Source organism: Geotrypetes seraphini, chromosome 18 (assembly GCF_902459505.1).
Source record: "Geotrypetes seraphini chromosome 18, aGeoSer1.1, whole genome shotgun sequence".
Classification (NCBI taxonomy): Eukaryota; Metazoa; Chordata; class Amphibia; order Gymnophiona; family Dermophiidae; genus Geotrypetes; species Geotrypetes seraphini.
Genome location: NC_047101.1, coordinates 14,792,545 through 14,811,984, shown reverse-complemented (window position 1 = coordinate 14,811,984; position 19,440 = coordinate 14,792,545). Strand labels below are relative to the sequence as shown.

Below are 19,440 nucleotides of genomic sequence, written 5' to 3'. Positions count from 1 at the left end.
AAAGAAAAGAAGAGAAATAAAGAATACTTTATTTCCAAAAGGGGTTTACGCGAGCGGGAAGGGCGATTACAAAAAACTCTTTCAACGGCCGTTGAAAGAAACGCGTCTTCTTAGCTCCGCGGAAACTAAGAAACTGGGGACCGCGCGCCTCCGTCGGGCGGGAAGGCACTCGCGTGTGCGCGGTGCGGCCTGCTAGAACTTTCCAAGTTCTTAGAGTGCAATCACTCTAAAATTGTCCGTACCGGGGCTCCGTCGGTGCCGTCACCTATCAGTCAAGAATATGCTGCCTGCTTGTCCTGGGATAAAGCATGTACATGCACTCTGCATTCCTGGAGCATAGTTGCAATGCATATATGTATTTTGCAAAATGTATGCATAGAATATAAGCACACATTTCCCCTTTATTAAACCAAGTGCAAATGGGTATGCTGGCACTGACCTGCCATTGGAGCTGGTTCAGGAAGAGTTAAAATACACACTTTGATGAACTTCTCACAAGCATCCTGTTATAAAATAAAGCCCCGTGGGTGACAGTGGGGGTCTGAGCACCCCCCCCCCCCCAATACTTAAGAACTTCCTTTTTTGTGGCAAGACGAGAGGGAGTCTTGTACTCTATTTGGCATCCTCAATCATTTTGAAATGTTGGTACCTACACAGTGGCCTCTGCTACTGCTATTAATTATCTCGAGAGCGCTACCAGACGTATACAGAGATGTACAGAGTCACGAAGGAGACAGTCCCTGCTCGAAAGAGCCTACAATCTAATCATATAAGACAGACAGAATGCCAGGGTGGGGGATACAGTTAGAGGGGATGGTTAATAGCCTCTGGACTATCACAGGGTATAAACATATATGCCGTGCCTATGAATTAACTTCTATTATGGGAAGTTTTTCACATTGCCAATTTACATGGTTAAATTACTACTTGCCAACTTAAATGATGGTTAAAATAGACTTCTGGTGATCCTGAAGAAAACTGGAGTGTTTGCGATACGAGAGCTGAAAAAGAGTTCTCTTAGGTCAAAAGAACATAAGAATAGCCAGACTGAGCCAGACTGATGGGTCCATCTAGTCCAGTGGTCTCAAACTTGCGGCCCGCCAGGCACTATTTTGTGGCCCTCGGTATGTTTATCATAATCACAAAAGTAAAATAAAGCAGTTTCTTGATCCTGTGTCTCCTTAGCTATAAATTACAATATTATGATTAAGTCTTGGCCAAAAGGAAATATTTATAAACTATAAAGAGTTTTACCTCATGCAAAATTGTCATTTCTTTAATAAAATTTGTTTTCAGTCTCCACCTGCTGGTCATGATTGGATATACACCCCATTCGTAAAGAATAACCTCTACTGGTCTGGAGAAGCTAAAAGAAAGTAAATTAGCAGGTAAGAATCTAATTTCTCCGACTGCACTATCATAAAAAGTCTAGGCGGTTCACATATCAAACGTTCACAATAAAAATTCAAACAAGCATTGCAAAAATATTGGCATAAATAAGCAAGAAGGTTGGGGGTAGGACCCTGCTCTAGAACAGATCTAAGGCGCTTAGGTTAGGTGTCGGAACAGTAGCGCAACCTGGTATCAGCACGCCTAGCGTTTAGAGCTTGCATAAGCGTGGGCCCCCCGAAGGCAGCAGGGACGCGTGTGACTTAGCGTTCCACTCGCGCTCTGCACGTCTGCGCCTCCCCTTGCAAATGGGCATCACGCAAGAGTCTTCGTCGTATTTTATTTACGTATACGTAAGTGGAGCATAAAGAACAAACGTAACTGTTAAAACAGGATATCAAAACCACCGAAAAACAAACATTTTGCTCAGTGGCTTGTGTAAAGAGTTGTGGCCATGTTCCTTGGCAGGTGGGAAGAGGATATTCTTATCTTTGGTTTTGTTGGGTGCTAGCTGATCACCCATTTATTTATCCCAATCTTCCGGTATCGATAGGCTTGTATTCAATGATTACGGCCGGAACTTGGACTTACAACAGCATTGGGAGTGTCATCTCAGCGAGCCCAAAAACTACGGATTAGACACCCCCTTCCCATCTCCTCCCCAGGTAGCAAGTCAAATTTGTTTGAAATCTCTCCGTGCGCTTCAGAGTTATGCTGAGTATTCATCTCGGCGAGGCCGAAAACTCTATGGGGTAGACACAAAAATCTGTTGCTTTCAATCATTTTTACATGTCACCCCCATCCCACCCCCCCATAGTATTTTTTCACACATAGTAAGTGATATGTGTACCAAGTTTGGTTGAAATCTGTCCATGTATTTCAGAGTTATGTTGGAACATACACACACACACATACATCCGATTTTATATATATATATATATATATATATATATATATATATACATATATATATATATATATATATATATATATATATATATGGAAGTGAACTCCATGCCGGCCTGTATTTCCAGCCTTGAACCCACTCTTTCTTAAAGTTTCCCTGCATGCATGTGCTACGGAATACTTGAAATTTCTTGGAGTAAGGTTTGCTGTTCCGTCTGTACCCTGGGGGTGCTAGGTGTGCTCCTGACACCCCTCCCATCTCTTTCCTTGCTCTGCAGCTGAGACACTCCGGCTCTGTGTGTCGAGAGCCCTTGGGCGAATGCGACTTACCCGAGTACTGTGATGGAGTCTCCTCCTTCTGCCCTCCTAATGTCTTCCTCCAGGATGGGCATCCGTGCAAGAATGGCCAAGCCTTCTGCTACAGCGGAGACTGCAGGACCTATGAGTCACAGTGTCAGGTCCTCTGGGGCCCAGGTAAGGGAGGTGGGGCCAATGGAAGGGAGGTGGGGCCAAAGGAAGGGAAGAGGGTAATGCAGAGTGAGAGAGAACCTGGGTATAGATTTATATGGAGGAAGAGGATGTACAGAGATGACCCTGGTGCTATGTAGGGTGCCACAATGACTTGGAGAGGGGAGAGTTGGGATAGGTGTCCTTAAGTGACAGGGGGTCTAATTCAAGAAAATGTAGACAGGAGAGAAGTGGTTAAAAGGCATTTTATGAAAGAAGTAGTTCAGTACAGCTGGGATGTCTTGTCGAGGGGTCTGGGAGAGGAGGAATAGGCAGATGGAGCTAACACGGGGTAGGAGAAGAGTGAGGAGATGCCTGAGGTCTTGATCAATGAGCCCCTCCCTCAAGTGTGACACCCCTCAGGGCCATGAATGTCTTTATTTTCTCTTTGTGTGGCTTTCCAGGCTCCACCCAGGCCCCCGACGACTGCTTTCGTTCTGTGAATATGAAGGGCGATAAATACGGTAACTGTGGACGGAACCTGAACGGCACGTACATCCCCTGCAGGGCTCAGTAAGTCCAAGGTCTTGATGTTTTAAGAACTGGGGGAGTAAACTGCAAAGGCCTGAAGACTGGGCCTTCACCCGCTTGCTGGAGCCTCATGAATGTAACTGAGAGTGTGTGGGGGGGGGGAGAACTGTTTGTTTATAAAAAAATTTATATCACTATTATGGAAAACAAATCCGTTTAAAATGGTTTACAATTAAAAAGAACAACGTAAGTAGGAAAAAGATGAAGAAAAGCAGCAAAGACATTCAAATGTTACCAACTTCAGTAATGACAACGTTCAAAGCCGTTGACACCCTGATGAGGCCTTTTCTACTGAGCGGCGGTAGGGAGAAGGGCAGAGAGACACGTATGCTGCGAGACAAACCTTGCAGGAAGAGTTTGGAGAAGGGGGTTGGGGGGTTTATTTTCATGGAAGATTCTGACTATTTTCATCAGACCAATGTAAGAATTATCCAGATCAGTGTCTCTGAGCGAAACGTTATAAGAGAACACTCGGCTTCGTTTTTGTATATCAGGTGGAGGGGCCTAATCGAACGTGTGCCTAAGTCTGAGGCTGGATGTTTTGTGCAAGGCTGTCCTCGACCCCAGTAGGGAAAATGTCCATTTTCAAAGCTGCCAAACGTCTATCTTTTATTTTGCCCATTTTCAAAAATAAAAATGGCCACGTGAAAAACGTACAAAAGCAAACGCACCCACCAAAAGACGTACCCACCAACTACCTTGTCTGATTGCGGCAGAAGGAATCCCCATCAGCTGAGCCAGTTTTGGGGATTCCCCCTGCCAGAATCAGCTGAGCTGCGGAGCCCTACACCCCTCCCCCCTGACATCCATGGATCTCCCCCGCCATCCTCTTCACATCCCTGACATCCTCCTGATATCCCAGACCTCCCCAACATCCCCTGATATCTCCTCCCCCCCCCACATCCCCCCAACATTTCTGGGCCCCTGGACCATCCCCCGTACCTTCGGATGAGAAAACAGCAGGAGGGAAGCTCACTCCCTCCTGCCTACAGGGCTGTGTGCTGCAAACCTTGGGATGCAGTGGGAGGGGCCAAGGACCCTGATTGGCTCAAAATGGCGATGTGGAGGATGTTGGGTCAGGACCTGGGATTTCAGGGGGAGGGGGGGAGGGCTCCATTGCTCAGCTGATCCTGGCAGGGGGAATCCCCATCAGCTGAGCTTCCAGGAATCCCCGAAACCGGCTCAGCAGATGAGGATTTCTCTGCCGTGATCAGCTGATGGGAAGCCTACGGGGGGGGGGGGTTTGGGGGGGGAGGAAGGTTCACTCTTTGGATGGTGGGAGGCGGCCTTGACCACTTGTGGCGTAAGGGGGGAGGATCATGCCTTAAATCCTCCAGTGGTCGTCTTCTCAGTTTGGGCACCTTTGTGGAACTTAGACGCAACTCAAACAGGTCTAACTGCCGGCGTCTTAAGTTCCCTCTAGGAAAGTTTTGATTATGGCTGGGGTAGGGCTAGGTCAAAGCCCACCCGATTCCAGGTCATAACACACCTTCCCACGTGCCCCTTTGATCTCTGGACGCAGTGCAGCTTAGAAAGTGCTGCTTCACGTCCAGAAAGTTGGTTTTGCGTATCGGTCCTTGAAACGTCCCTGCTTTTGGAACGTTTTAAAGTTTTTGATGGTGAGCTCCGTAATCTCTTGTCTTAAACTTCCACACTGCCATCTCTCCTCCTTCCACCTCTTCTAGAGATATGAAATGCGGGAAGATTCAGTGCCAGGGAGGGAACGATCGCCCACTGCTGGGCTCCAATGCGGAGGTCGTGAACCACAGGGAAACGGCATGCCGCAGAGCCTTCTTCAACCTTGGCGATGACATCATGGACCCGGCCATGGTGATGCCTGGCACAGCCTGCGGCAGTGGGAAGGTAGCGCTAGTGACTCTTTTTTCCTTGCATGTGTTCCGGGGGCACAGAGTGGCGAGGAAGTGAGATTCTGGCTGCCTGTCTGACCGTTCTGTTTTTTGCCCTGGGCTGACAGCTGACGAGATACCCTTGCTCTGTAGGTGTGCATCAACCAGAAGTGCCAGGAAGTGTCCGCCCTGGGGGTCCAGGAGTGTCGGAGAAAATGCAGCGGGCACGGGGTAAGACTAATTTTGAGGGGGGGCTCCGTGCCGCAGGAATGGGTGAGCTCAATAAGCTGTCCTTTCGGTCTTTTCTGTTCCTCTTAGGTGTGTAACAGCAATGCGAACTGCCATTGTGATCCAGGCTGGGCCCCTCCAGACTGCAAGAGTTCGGGGTACGGAGGGAGTGTGGAAAGTGGGCCGCTGGAACCGGAGAAAGGTAATTGCAAAGCACAGAGCTCTATGCAGAAATGCAAAGCATAACAGCAGGTCTATTCAGTCTCTGTCCTGGCGATCTCTGGCATTCTCTTTACTTCTTCTCAAACAAAGATGAAAAAGTGAACGCAGTGCCAGGAGGGATAAGGATTGATGTGAAGCTTAAGCAAGGAACGTATCTTGGAAGTGTAAAGGTTACTGACGCACTTCTAGTTTGGAGGGGGGAGCTGCATGGGAAGGCCCCTTGGGGTGGTGGGTGCATTTCTGTTGGCTCCCAGAAGTGAATTTCCTTTCAAACTGTGTGAGGGATTCTCGCCTAGCTCTGGTCCCAGATTTCTGTGAGGGGTTCTCCCTCTTGCTCTCGGGCCTCTTTAGGGGTGTGAAGTAGAGAATGACACGGTGACAAAATTCATCACCGTTCCCGTCCCCGCGGATAACCGCGGGAAACCATCTTCATGTCATTCTTTAAGGAGAGAGGGAAGAATCAGAGTATAATTGGGCAAAACCTCTGACCCTCAAGCTTTGCTTTGAAGAATGCTGGTGTAGAAGGACTGAGGTTGAAACAGACACTACAGAATGACAGTCTCTGGTATCCAGAGCAGATATTGTGATGTCATAATGCCTCATTCCACCAGTGCCTAAGAGCCAATCACATCAGTGATGTCACAATGGCTTCATTATCCTTGGCTCCCATAAGAATCAGAGTATGAATGGCCACAACCACTGACCCACAAGCTTTGCTTTGAAGAATGCTGGTGTAGAAGGACCGAGGTTGAAATAGACACTAGAAAATGACATGGGATTATTTCCCGCGGTTATCCGCGGGGACGGGAACGGTGATGAATTTTGTCACCGTGTCATTCTCTAGTGTGAAGGGTTCCCTCTTGCTGTATAAGAGCATATTGAATGCTTTTTTTTTGTGAAGTGGAGTCGCTCGCTTTTGTCTGTGTCATCAAAAGACGTCACAGCACTGACTTGATTGCTTTGCCCGTGCCTATCCCTCTCCCGGCTCTCCATTACGTTCATGCCCCCCCCCCACCTTATCTCCCACGCTTCCGTGTTTATCCTTCTGCGCCTGTCTCTCTTTCCACATCTCTCTCCCCATTGCTGTTGTTCACTATTCCTTTTCTCTGTCCTCTTTCTCCTCCCTTGCAGATAGCAGCGCTGTATCCACAGCTCTCCTCCTCCTCTTCCTCCTCGTACTTCCACTGACCATACTCGTGGGCGTCTGCTACTTCAAGCGCAGCACCCTGAGGCAGGGTCTCTGCAGGTTCAGAAAGGCTTCCAGCTGCCAGTACAGGTACCTGCGTCCCACACCTACCAGATGCTTGAATGCAGCCCTGACTTGTCTGATTTGTTTAGATTTTTATCCCGTCCTCCCAGTAGCTGAGAACAGCTTACAAGCAAACATTCGCAGTGGCGTACATTTGGACTATACGGCAATTAAAGTGGAAGTTTAGAAAGGAGAAGCGAGGGTAGAGGGGAGGGGGGGTTTAAGGGGGGTGAGGCGTAGATTGTGGATGAATTTTAGTTGAAGAGGAGGGTCTTTACCGCTTTCCGGAAGGCCATCAATGAGTTCTGTAATCTGATTTGCGGGGGGAGTTGGTTCCAGAGTTGGGGGATGAAGTAGCTGTAGGAGCTTTGCGGGCGGTTTCTGTCAGGAGGGACCTTCCTGGGGGGGGATGCATAGGCGTTTCTCCATTTCCGATCAGGGAACAGATATCTCTGCCCATGTATGCAGCCAGAGAAGAGGCTGTGAGGCGCAGAAAATTTATGGTGTTTTGTGACTACTTTTGAACCTTTGGTGGGAGGTGGGGGGGTGGGGGGAATGGAGTGTGTTAGGAAGGAAGGCTGGGATGAGGGTTGGGGAATAAGGTGATGCTGAGAGACTTGGAGAGCTGGGTTCTAATCCCGACCTGACTCTGCTTCTCCTCCAGTGCAGAGCCTGAGACTCGAGTCCGATTCCTCGGTGAAGGCGTCACGGCTGAGGGGAACCGGTAAAGTCTGCAATGTTCCCTGTTTACTGGCGAGACTGATGGCTCTGGGGACTGCTGCAGCATTTCTGTATGGGCAGACTAGGGGGAAAACCCAAAGGTGGCTTGTTTTCCCCTTCTGGCTTATAGTACACATTTTCCTCCCATCCTAAGTCTACCCCTAAGGTAACTTGTGACAGTGTTCACTCACTAACTCTTACCAGAGGTAAACAGATCCCAGGATTTCACTGCTGAGTCGAGAGGGTCCTTCTGAGCTACCACATTACCCAGGAAAGACCTCCCCCGATCAGAAATGCTTCAGTAGGTTATAAACGTTTAAATTTAGCCTGCTTTCTGCTGGTGTCCCTCTGCCTGTTCCTGCCTCTGTCCTCTTTGCAGACTGAATCAGTGAAGCCATGACACACAGGTTTCTGCCAATTATATCTGGCTCTAAGGGACCGAACAGGATTTCGCACCCACCCATGACAAACAAGTGGGTTTAGAAGCTGAAGAGGGCATATGGGAGCTTGTGGGTACAAAGAATGGAAGGGCAAAGTTTATATAAAGTTTTTTTTTTGTCTCTATCAGACCTGGGGATCACTGTGCTGGTACAATGGAGACAGAGGGGGGTGGGGTAAGGTTATACTGCTAGAACTTTCTAAAGCAGAAGCTCCGCCCATAGGAAAATGTTTAAAACGTTTTGGTTTACTGTAAATAACTCCCATGCTTTAAATTATCCTTTGTGTGAGGGATAAGGGAACAGGTGTCCTCTGGTGCTTGAGGCTTTGTGGCTAGAGGTGGTCCCAAAGGGTTTCTCCTTGCGAAACAGCAGTATGCCAGCCAGTGAGGGGAGGAGCTTTCAGAGGGTCCGCGCCTCGTCTGAGCTCTGGAATTTCTGCAGCTTCTCCGTCGCATTGTTTTATGTTAGCCGAGGCAACGTTACACAGCTGTTACGGATTATAGGCAGTGTGGGGGACGGGGGGCCCTGAGAAATGCTAGGTGCATGGAACAGGATTGTGATTCCTGGGTGCATAAAATGAGGTGGTGGGTTGCTTTTGCTATAGGATAGGGGACTTCTTTTTGCTCTGGGCTCTGCCTTGCCCTTTTGCACTTTCAGGTTAGAATAATATCAATTGTTCTTTGGCAGGATTTCTCATACAGAAGCACGAGCCATGGGCCAGGCACCCCCTGAACGCCCAAGACCCCCTCAGCGGATGCAGAGCACAGAGCTCCAGGTGATGCCGCCCACGACTAAGGTACGAGATGAGTGAAGGCACAGGGTGCGCTGGGTTGAGGAGGAACATGGGATGGTGAACCTCTGGCTTCCATGTTTGCGCGGCTCATCTTTGTCCACCTCTGGAACATCTGGGCCAGATCACTTGTTTCTGTGGAGTGTAGAGAATATCGCCCGTTACACATTGTGGCTGTTAGGACGCCAGGCTTTCAGAGCAGGGGCTTCCTTTAGGTCTTCTTGGAAAAATTCTAGGGGGGGGGAGGTTGAGACAGGACATTTTCCACTGTAAAATGTATGCTAGAGAATATATCTGCTGTACAGTTGATGGTTGTGTCCATGTCTGAATACCTCTGTGGTTAGCTGTACTCTGCTAGCCTGTAATTCTCATCGTGAGTCGGTTTAACTCTGGGTCCTCTGCTTGTATCAGGTGTACTCAGTGCCCCTGTACGCTACTAAACCCCTGGAAGTTAGAATCTTGCACATCTGAGTTTGGAAAGGGCGTTTCGCCAGTTTAGCGTCTCCTGAGTAATCCTCAGTGGGGGGCGGGAAAGGAGGGAAAAGTCACATCCTCTGTGCCACACTGCCTCTGTGCCATCCCATCTGTTCCACACTGGAATACATCGGGCATGGAAAGGATGAAACAAGAACCGCATCAAGGAAGCCGAGTGGAAAGGGGGAGGGGAAGGACGGAGGCTGATTTTAGCACACTCTGATCTCCTCCTAGCCTAACTGAGGCTCTGGCTCCGATTTGCAGACCCAAAATGATGGGTTTTAGAGCCTGTGGCAAGCTGGATGGAGAGAGGACCTTCGCCAGCAGTTGTGGAGGAGGGGCAGGTTTCACCCTAACCTCCTCCTCCCACTTTTCTGCATGTCTGCTGCATGAGGCCTCGTGACATCCCCTCCGCATGTGCTTATGAGTTCACCACTGTAACAGTAACGGCACACTCTCTCTTCTCTCCTGCCACCTGTCTCTCCTTTCTCACTTTGTTTATGTGGCTGGCACCTCTCAGCCTTTTTCTCAAGACTCTACAAGGCCAGATCCACCTTCCAAGCCTCTTCCACCTGATCCGGTCCCAAAGCAGTTACAGGTAACACCACATTACTGGCATGGGGCTGGTGGTGGGATGATGTGGGACAGCTGGGACCGGAAGATGACAGCATGCAATCTCTTTAGTGAGGGCAGGGGTGTCAAACTACAATCCGTTCATTTTTCCAGGATATCCTTCATGAATATGCATACGATAAATAGTACCAAAATATCCATTTTTATTATATTTGTATATTAATCTTGATAAAAGCACATAAATACATATACTGCTATTACACCAATCACAAACCTTCCCAACGAGACTGCCTTCCCCGCCACCCCACTGCTTACACCCCACAGTTCACAAATTCATGATAAAAAGTCCGCTCGGATGTTCATCAACTTGTTACCCTCCTTGGCAAAAGATCACAATGGCTGTCCTCCTTGATTTCACTTTAAGGAATCGGGTCCAGCCCAACACAGAGCTGTGTTTCGCAACCTTGCGTCATCAGGAGCTGCGACACGGGAAGTCTCCCCTCATGTTTCTAAACATAATCAAACAAATACATAAAACCCCACCTCACTTATGTATTACACAAATCACGCATATTGTCTACGAGTGACATCAATCTTATCATTTACCTGCTCCCTCAAATAGTATATTCACAGATTGCTACCTCGATGAGGGTTAGCCCAAGCCTGGTATCCACCACCAACCACCACTATTTGGTTATTTGGATGAATTGATTGGTTGGTAGTGGTTCATGAATATGCGTGAGATGGAAGCAGTGCATGCAATATCTCATGAATGGTTTTTCAGGATACCTCTCGTGAACAATTTGCATGCACGGATTCCATTCTATGGAAATGTATCTTGTGCATATTCGTGAAGGGATATCCTGAAAACCTGACCCTGTCGCAGACTTTTCTGACTTCAGTTTGGCACCCTTGTTGTGGGAAAGGAGATTGCATAATGACAGGTGGATCGTCTGTTCTGTGGGTGGGTGGGGGGGAGGTGTTATGCAAGTTAATGGGGGGGTAAAGCTGCAAGTTCCACTTCGCTCAGTGAAGATCAGTGTTGACCTCTTAGCAAGGAAAGAGAGCTAGAACCTGCTGCTGCTCTAAGAATTTACCTCCTCTCTCCCTGTCCTTCTGTCCTGAACATATAGGGTTACCAGATGTCTGGGAAAATCCAGACATGTCCTTTTTTGAGAGGACTGTCTGGGTGCCTGGATGGATTTCCCAAACCCTGCAGTTTGTCCAGGTTTTGTAAGGCCCCGAGCTTGGGGCCACGTCTGAAGAGCCACTGAACGTGCCTTGATGCGGCGTGATGATCTCACATGCATGCACGCGTGTGTGTGACGTCGCATCTGCTCATGCTCAGAGGCCCTCCAGCCACGGCCTGGACTCGGGAAAGAAGAGTCGATGATTATGTGGGGGCGGGTCTGGAGGCGGTACCTGGTGGGGCCATGTATCCTCTTTTTTTTTTTTTTTTTTGCACGAACAAATCTGGTTACCCTATATACGTATAAACGCAGCACACGCATGTAGGATGCATGCCAGTGGGGAGTCTCCGAAGACAATGCAATGCAGCAACCGCATGGCTCACCCACCCTAACTGCTTAGGATCCCATTTGTCTTAGGGGGCCTCAGGTGCCCCTCAGGGTGAGTTGCTCTCTTGCGTATGCTCCTGGCTTCCTGCCACTCTGCTGTTCACATTCTTCCCGCTCTGTCTGTCCAGGGCACAGCTTTCGACAGGCCTGCCCCACCCTCAAGACCTCTGCCAGATGACCCCGTGCCAAGGAAGTCTCAGGTAACACGGCCGGCACGGTGTGTGGGCATTGTGAGTCTGCTCTGCTCAGTGCTGGTGTGGCTTTGGTGATGGGAGCTTTGCAGCGCCAGCATTGGCGCTGCTGGTTTTTATGACAGCGCCGATGCCGTAGTGAATATATTGGTGACGCTTATTAAACTGGATAGAGCCGAACGGAGAGTACTTGCCTCGTGAGAGAAGAAAGAGAAAAGGAGAAAACAAAGGCAAGGGAAACGATCTAATTAACCAATAAGAAACCTTTATTATGAGACTATCCCAACAAGGATCCAAGTTTCGGCATCTACAATCAGGGCTGTGGAGTCGGAGGAAATTTCGGGTACCTGGAGTCGGAGTTGGAGTCAGAAGTACAAAAAACTGAGGAGTCGGAGTCGGAACATTTATCTACCGACTCCATTTTTGAACTTGGCATACCAATCACGAGCGATTCTTTCAGCTATAGCACCCACTATATACACAGCACAAATGTTGCGAGCAGCTTCTGCGGCCTTAGTACCTTGATTAAAAGGAAAAAGAAGGTGGTGTCGAAAATGCTCATTTCTCTCAACTTGACATTCCATTTTAACGATCTGAAAATTAACCAGTTCTGTGGAGTCGGAGTCGGAGTTGGAGTCGAGGAGTCGGAGGAAATTTCGGGTACCTGGAGTCGGAGTCTGAAGTACAAAAAACTGAGGAGTCGGAGTCGGAACATTTATCTACCGACTCCACAGCCCTGTCTACAATGCCTTCCTCTGAGGACACTGAGACAAAGTCTCTTAGTAAGCTAGGGTTGAATGTCAGCGAAGCCAACGCTATCGGTTAAAGCAGTGGTTTCCAACCCTGCCCTAGAGGACCACCAGCCAGTCGGGTTTTCAGGATAGCCCTAATGAATATACATGAAAGAGATTTGCAAGTAGTGAAGACGATGGGAATGCAGATCTGCCCCATTCACATTCATTAGGGCTGTCCCGAAAACCTGACTGGCTAGTGGTCCTCCAGGACAGGGTTGGGGACCGCTGGGTTAAAGGATTCAGCTGGGTTGACATTCAATCCTAACTGACTAAGAGACTTCATCTCAGTGTCCCCTGAGGAAGGCATCGTAAATACCGAAACTTGGATCCTTGTTGAGATAGTCTTATAATCAAGGTTTCTTGTTGGTTGATTAGATCATCTCCCTTGCCTTTGTTTTCTCCTTTTCTCGTTCTTATTAAACTGGATGCAAGAAACAAGGTGAATTGGTGGTATTTTGGGTGAGGTTTTGTGTTTGAGAGTAGAGAACGACACGGTGACAAAATTCATCACCGTTCCTGTCATAATCCCATGTCATTTTCTAGTGTCTATTTCAACTTCGGTCCTTGTACACTAGCATTCTTCAAAGCAAAGCTTGCGGGTCAGTGGTTGTGCCCAATTATACTCTGATTCTTCCCTCTCTCCTTAAAGAATGACATGAAGATGGTTTCCCGCGGTTATCTGCGGGGACAGGAACGGTGATGAATTTTGTCACTGTGTCATTCTCTATTTGAGAGCTATTGTTAGTAGAGGAGGTTGTTTGGAAGCCCTTCAGTAGTCCCGTAGAGCAGTTTCTCTGCTGTGACTGTCCAGTGTGCCCACTGAGGCCCTCCGCTGTCTCGGAGCGTCTAGCCGTGCCTTCTGCTAGCCCATTGTGGGCCCTGATGAGGCGTGGAGAAAGGACTTTAATCTTCTACCACTGTTTTCCAGAGTCAAAGGGAAGGCGTTTGGGCCACATGGGGTGAGTGCTGAGAAGGGGGACGCAGCCTTCCTGGTTCTGAATATTTTTTTTCTCTTATCGTTCAGCCTCAAGTTCCTGTGAAACCACCTCCCCCAAAGAAGCCCCTACCCTCGGACCCGGCGACCCAAGACCAAGAAGAGCTGCTTTCTGCCGTGCCCATATACACGCCTCAGGCAGTAGTGTTCCCTTCCAGGCAAGTGTCCAGTCCCTCCACATAAAATTAGTGTTCAGGAAGAAATCCACAAGCTGACCACATACTTGCTGGCAACGCAGGCCTGCAACTCCTCCAACCATAGCAGAAAGGCATTGCCCCGAGATAACCATCAGGGTCTGGCATGCTCACTCGGGTAATGTCTCCAGATGGGTTGGGTTTCCATATACCGTGACAGGAACGAACGTCATTCATAAGCAGGGGTGTGTGCTGGATAGGATCTCGGTTTCAGAAATGGACTGCTAGAGTTTTATCTTAGTACTTGCATTGTGCCAGAGAGAGCCTCCAGCTATAGAGTGGCATAGGATGTCCTGTGAAGTTGCACTTGGAATTTCTGTTTTAAATTGTATTTTTGTTTGAATTTCCCAATGCAATCTATAAGATGAAATGTGATGTGTTTGAATGAAGCTGATGGTGGAATAATTTCTGTATCCTTCCACATTTTTGGGGTCTCTGATTGGGTCTCAGACATATAAACTTGGCTTTCCCACTGTTAAAAAAAAAACCCCAACTACGGCCAATTTCTGTCAATCATTTTCTTTTTTATTCGTAAAAGTTTGGCATGACATCCCTTCTACAATTATAGTTCTCTTTCATCTACCCACTTTTCGTAAAGCGTTGAAAGACCTATTTATTTCAGAAATTTATGAATGATTTTTCTGTCTGAAATAATCAATCATAAAAGATACTACTTTTGGCTTAAAAGATACAGTTCTTGTTCTAATCTTATGTAAATTTCTTAATATTCTGTTAATTGAGTCGAGTCCTCCTGTTGGGATGAATCGGTATACAAAATCAAAGATTAGATTAGAGATGGGCAGGAAATGTCATTTTGGATGTCCCTTCCATCTCCAGGCCTTCCCCCCAACTCCAGCTTGTTTCAAGGTGTCCCTCTGCCACCTTCTGACTCTCTTTTTTTTCTATTCCAAAGGCCGGCGCCCCCTCCGCCTACAGCCATTGGTGGGAACCTCCAGGCGCAGCAAGTGTAACTGAGGCCGGACACTGGTCGTCGACGCACACGAACGGGTGGTAAGGGGGAAGCTGATAACCACTCTGCTCTTGCGGTGGAACTCTTTCCGCAGCTTCTGCATGGGTCCTATGCATCCATCGCCTCGACCTTGCTGTGGCACGGGGGTAGATTCTACCAGTCCAGCATAGGTGAGAAGAGGATGTTGCCTGCCCTTGGCCCACCGTAAGAGAGACTGAGGCTACAACGTAGTGCTGAACTGTGTGTGTGTGTGGGGGGGGTGATCTTCTTTCATACAGACAGAAGCTGGAAAGGTGCAGATAAAATCATGGGGGAAACATGGGGGCTGGGCTGGGCATGGGACTTGGAAACCAGAGGGAGCAGAACGTTTTACCGGAGCCCGAGGACTGTGGATACATTTCGGACTTGCACAAACGTTACTCCGGTCTCTAACCACTGAGAACCTCATCACACCTGTGGATTCTGGAAGCAGGGGCCTAGAGCGTAAATTTAGGACTAAAGGGCAGCTGGAGGGTGGGGGGGAGAGGTCTGTTCTGTTATTTATACTGTGGCGAAAGATCAGCAACTTTGTAAGTCTATATTTTAAAACTGCTGTAAACCAATGTGCGTCTGTGTATTTCATGGGTTTGCCTGTGGCCTTGTAGACGAAGAAGCTCTTTTATATGTGTGTGGAACAGAGCAAGGGCAGTGGTGCCTGGCCCTGTCTCTTAGTTCACACCCCAATCCTAAAATTTCTAAATGGTTTTACAATAAAAAGGGTGCATTAAATAGAAAATATTAAAAGAGATGGTATGATAGGAGACCTAGGTAGAGGTCTGCATGGGAACAGGGATCACGGGAGTCCCGCGGGAATCCCCCATAATCCACGTGACTCCCACGGGGACACCCCTCTGACCCACGGGACTCCCACGGGGATGGAAGGCTCAGGAAGCAGGGTTCGTCCATATAATATAATTGACACGTCAGCTTTAGTAAAAGTTTATAAGTTAATTACATGAACAGAAAACAAAAAAAGGGTTCCAAAGAGATTCCACAAAGAAAACAGCAGCGCAAACACAAAAGAAACTGTGGAATTGATGATCATGTCAGAAGTAATTGCTGCTTTTTATGGGGACAGGCGGGGATGGAGGTAATTCCTTGCAGGGATGGGTGGGGACGGAGAGGATCCTGACGGGGACGGGTGGGGACGGAGAGGATCCTGACGGGGACGGAGAGGATCCTGACGGGGACAGGCGGGGACGGAGAGGATCCTGACGGGGACGGGTGGGGACGGAGAGGATCCTGGCGAGGACGGAGAGGATCCTGACGGGGACGGGTGGGGACGGAGAGGATCCTGGCGGGGACGGAGAGGATCCTGACGGGGACGGGCGGGGACGGAGAGGATCCTGACGGGGACGGGTGGGGACAGAGAGGATCCTGGCGGGGACGGGTGGGGACGGAGAGGATCCTGACGGGGACGGGTGGGGACGGAGAGGATCCTGACGGGGACGGGTGGGGACGGAGAGGATCCTGACGGGGATGGGTGGGGACAGAGAGGATCCTGGCGGGGACGGAGAGGATCCTGGCGGGGACGGAGAGGATCCTGACGGGGACGGGCGGGGACAGAGAGGATCCTGGCGGGGACGGGCGGGGACGGAGAGGATCCTGACGGGGACAGAGAGGATCCTGGCGGGGACGGGTGGGGACAGAGAGGATCCTGACAGGGACGGGCGGGGACGGAGAGGATCCTGACGGGGACAGAGAGGATCCTGGCGGGGACGGAGAGGATCCTGGCGGGGACGGGCGGGGACGGAGAGGATCCTGACGGGGACAAAGAGGATCCTGGCGGGGACGGGCGGGGACGGAGAGGATCCTGGCGGGGACGGAGAGGATCCTGGCGGGGACGGAGAGGATCCTGGCGGGGACGGGTGGGATTCTGTCCCCGTGCAACTCTCTAGACCTAGGTTCTAATATCATTTTAACCTCATTAGATTAAATCATTAACCTGCTCTCCTAAGATAAGGAAGGGAGCGTGTTAAGTGAATGGAGTTTAACAAACAGTATAACAAGACTTACCCCCTCCTTTAAAAAAAAGCCACGCTAGCGTTTTTAACGCCGGTCGCCACAGTAACACCTCCGACGAGTGTTGCGGTGCAGTGGTTAGAGCTACAGCCTCGGCACCCTGAGGTTGTGGGTTTGAATCCCGCCCTGCTCCTTGTGACCCCAGGCAAGTCACTTTGGGGCTCCTTTTACGAAGGCGCGCAGAATAGCGCGCGCTAGCCGCCACCGCCTCCTCTTGAGCAGGCGGTAGCTTTTCGGCTGGCGCGCGCTAAAAAAAACCGCTGGCGCAGCCTTCGTAAAAGGAGCCCTTAATCCCCCTTGCCCCAGGTACATTAGATAGACCGGGAGCCCGCCGGGACAGTTGAGGAAAAATGCTTGAGTACGTCCGCACAGAATTGTTAGGATATGTGGAATATAAATTATGAAATAAATGATTATTAAATAAGACGCTCATGGAATTCCTCTGAGCGTCCAAGCCGTTACCGCTGTGGACGGTGACTTTTCTTGAATGCACTTCCGTGTTCATTGTATTTTTTTCCACTGATTGCTTTGATGTGAACCGCCTAGAACTATGTGGTGTGACGGTTTATAAGAATAAAGTTATTATTATTAAAAACACTAGCGTGGCTTTGCAAAGGAGGGGCTTAATTTTTAGTTCAAATCTATTTTATTAAGCAACAGTAAATACAACGGCAATAACAACCATGGGATACATTTTCATCAAACACCCGCGGAGGACTGGACTCTTATGTCCTCCCCGGACCCACCATACCCCCACCCCCCGATAAAGAAACCCCTACCCCCCACCCACCCCTCCCCCTCCCCCCACAGATACATATAAACTCGTAAGCAGGGAACAGCATAGACACCGCAAATCACAGGTTCAGAGGTGGAGTCTATTCAAGACCCGACTACGACTCTCAGGAGTCAAAATGTTCAAATATGGAGTCCAAGTGTGAACAAAATCTCTGCTCCGGCGTCGAGAAGGACGAGCCAAACGGGCCTCCCATCCCATAAGTTCATGAAGGCGATTCCTCCGGTACCAGAATGAAGGTGGTTCAGATGACAGCCAGCAACACAAGATACATTTCTTCCCCAAAATAAAACATTTACTAAGAAATAATTTTTCATAAGAATTGTACATATACAAGAATGAGAAATGGGCAAACAGCATAGACTGCACGGACACTGGCACAGGGGTCTGCAACAAGCCCTGTAAAAAGGAGGCCACTTCCGTCCAGAAGGTCTGAATCCCCTCACAACTCCAAATACCATGAAAATAAGAATTGACCTCCACCGTACAGCGGACGCATAACTGAGTATCTATGCAACCCATATGGTAAGCCTGACTCTGGGAAGCATAGGCCTGCAGGACAGTTCGAAAGTGACATTCACGTAACTCAGCACTATGTACCAAACCCGCAGTTCGGTTCAGGGTTTTTAACAAGAAATTATCCCCCAATTCCCTACCCGGAGGGGCTTAATTTTTAACTGCTTACACTGTTTGTAAAGCTCCATGCACTTACAAGTGTATTGAAGTAAAAGGCTGCTAACTTCTCTTCACTGGGAGTGTCCGATGTGATGGAGGAAACCTCCCCCCCCCCCCAAATATTAAAAAAAAAAACCAAAAATATTACATTGTATATGTCAAAGCAAATAACTTTTTAGTCTAGTAATTAGTATTATAGCAGCATTTGTCAAATCAGAAATAAATCAGTTCGGACATATACAATGGAGAGAAAAAAAAAAAACTCATACCAACAGTGCCGGCATCTTTCTGTAAGCGTGGCGCAGTTTCTCCAAAGAGACTGGCTCCTGTCTTCCATCTCAGTTCTAAAAAAAAGAAAAGCAAAAAATTGCAAGAGTCTGTCCATGTGATTGAGGATGGATAACCCAAAAAGACAAGGAAGGGCATTTTCGATAGGACATCGAAGCCTGACATTTCCCGCAAGATGTCCAAAGTTGGGAACGAACTAACGGCCAGTTTCGAAACCAGCAAAATAACTTTAAACCGTGCAAAACACAGCCCTCAGACTGATCTACTCATACTGATCTACTCAGACTGATATGCTTTCCCATATCAGGTGCTGCTGTTCTAAAGACAGGTATGTACTCTTTCATTCATATCTTTGTGGGGTGGGAAGGAGTCAGTGACCAGTGGGCGGGGGTCAGTTTGTGAACCTTTTTGGCACTTAAACACTTTTAAAACAGGTCTAGCTCAGAATGTCTAAGTTCTGTCCAGGACACCCTGGGAAAGGTTCAATTATTACCGCAGGACATCCCTTCAGCAAGCTCCTCCCCCTTTCTGGACTCACAGGGAGTAGGACGCCTTGCAAGACGTCCAAAAAGACGGTTTCAAAAATCAGCACTTGGATGTCTTGGTGATTAGGACTTCCAAGAGCCAATATGTGGTAGTGGTGGTGGTGGTGGGGGGGGGGGGGGGTTGGTAGTAAAATCCAGACGTCTTGATCTGTCCTCCTTAATTCCATTGCTTTCAGTGACAATAAAACCCATGTGTCTCCATCCATCCTCCTTTTTCTGGAGCCATAGGGTAACCCTAGCTCAGGGATCTCAAAGTCCCTCCTTGAGGGCCGCAATCCAGTCGGGTTTTCAGGATTTCTCCAATGAATATGCATTGAAAGCAGTGCATGCACATAGATCTCATGCATATTTATTGGGGAAATCCTGAAAACCCGACTGGATTGCAGCCCTCGAGGAGGGACTTTGAGATCCCTGTAAGTCTTTCAAGTCTTCTGTTTAGGAGTCACCAGTGTGTGTCTGACTCATGCAGAAAGTGAGTTACT

The 19,440-nt window shown here is 48.7% G+C and overlaps 1 protein-coding gene across 6 annotated transcripts; it reads left to right on the top strand.

Annotated features, from left to right (window-relative positions):
- Positions 1-1,328: 1,328 nt before the first annotated feature.
- On the top strand, positions 1,329-15,198 carry LOC117351710 (disintegrin and metalloproteinase domain-containing protein 15-like). 6 transcript variants are annotated; one of them, XM_033927434.1, is made up of 13 exons: positions 1,329-1,388; positions 2,574-2,769; positions 3,207-3,315; positions 5,019-5,196; positions 5,334-5,411; positions 5,499-5,610; positions 6,762-6,906; positions 7,544-7,603; positions 8,727-8,835; positions 9,824-9,901; positions 11,582-11,653; positions 13,463-13,590; positions 14,540-15,198. In XM_033927434.1, exons 3-13 carry the CDS (start codon positions 3,248-3,250, stop codon positions 14,595-14,597), a joined length of 1,086 nt encoding a protein of 361 aa, XP_033783325.1. In that variant the 5' UTR covers positions 1,329-1,388; positions 2,574-2,769; positions 3,207-3,247; the 3' UTR covers positions 14,598-15,198. The 6 variants fall into 6 exon arrangements, with proteins under 6 accessions (XP_033783325.1, XP_033783326.1, XP_033783327.1 ...); XM_033927435.1 differs by lacking the exon at positions 7,544-7,603 and having other exon boundaries at positions 13,463-13,589; XM_033927436.1 differs by lacking the exon at positions 9,824-9,901 and having other exon boundaries at positions 13,463-13,589.
- Positions 15,199-19,440: the final 4,242 nt, after the last annotated feature.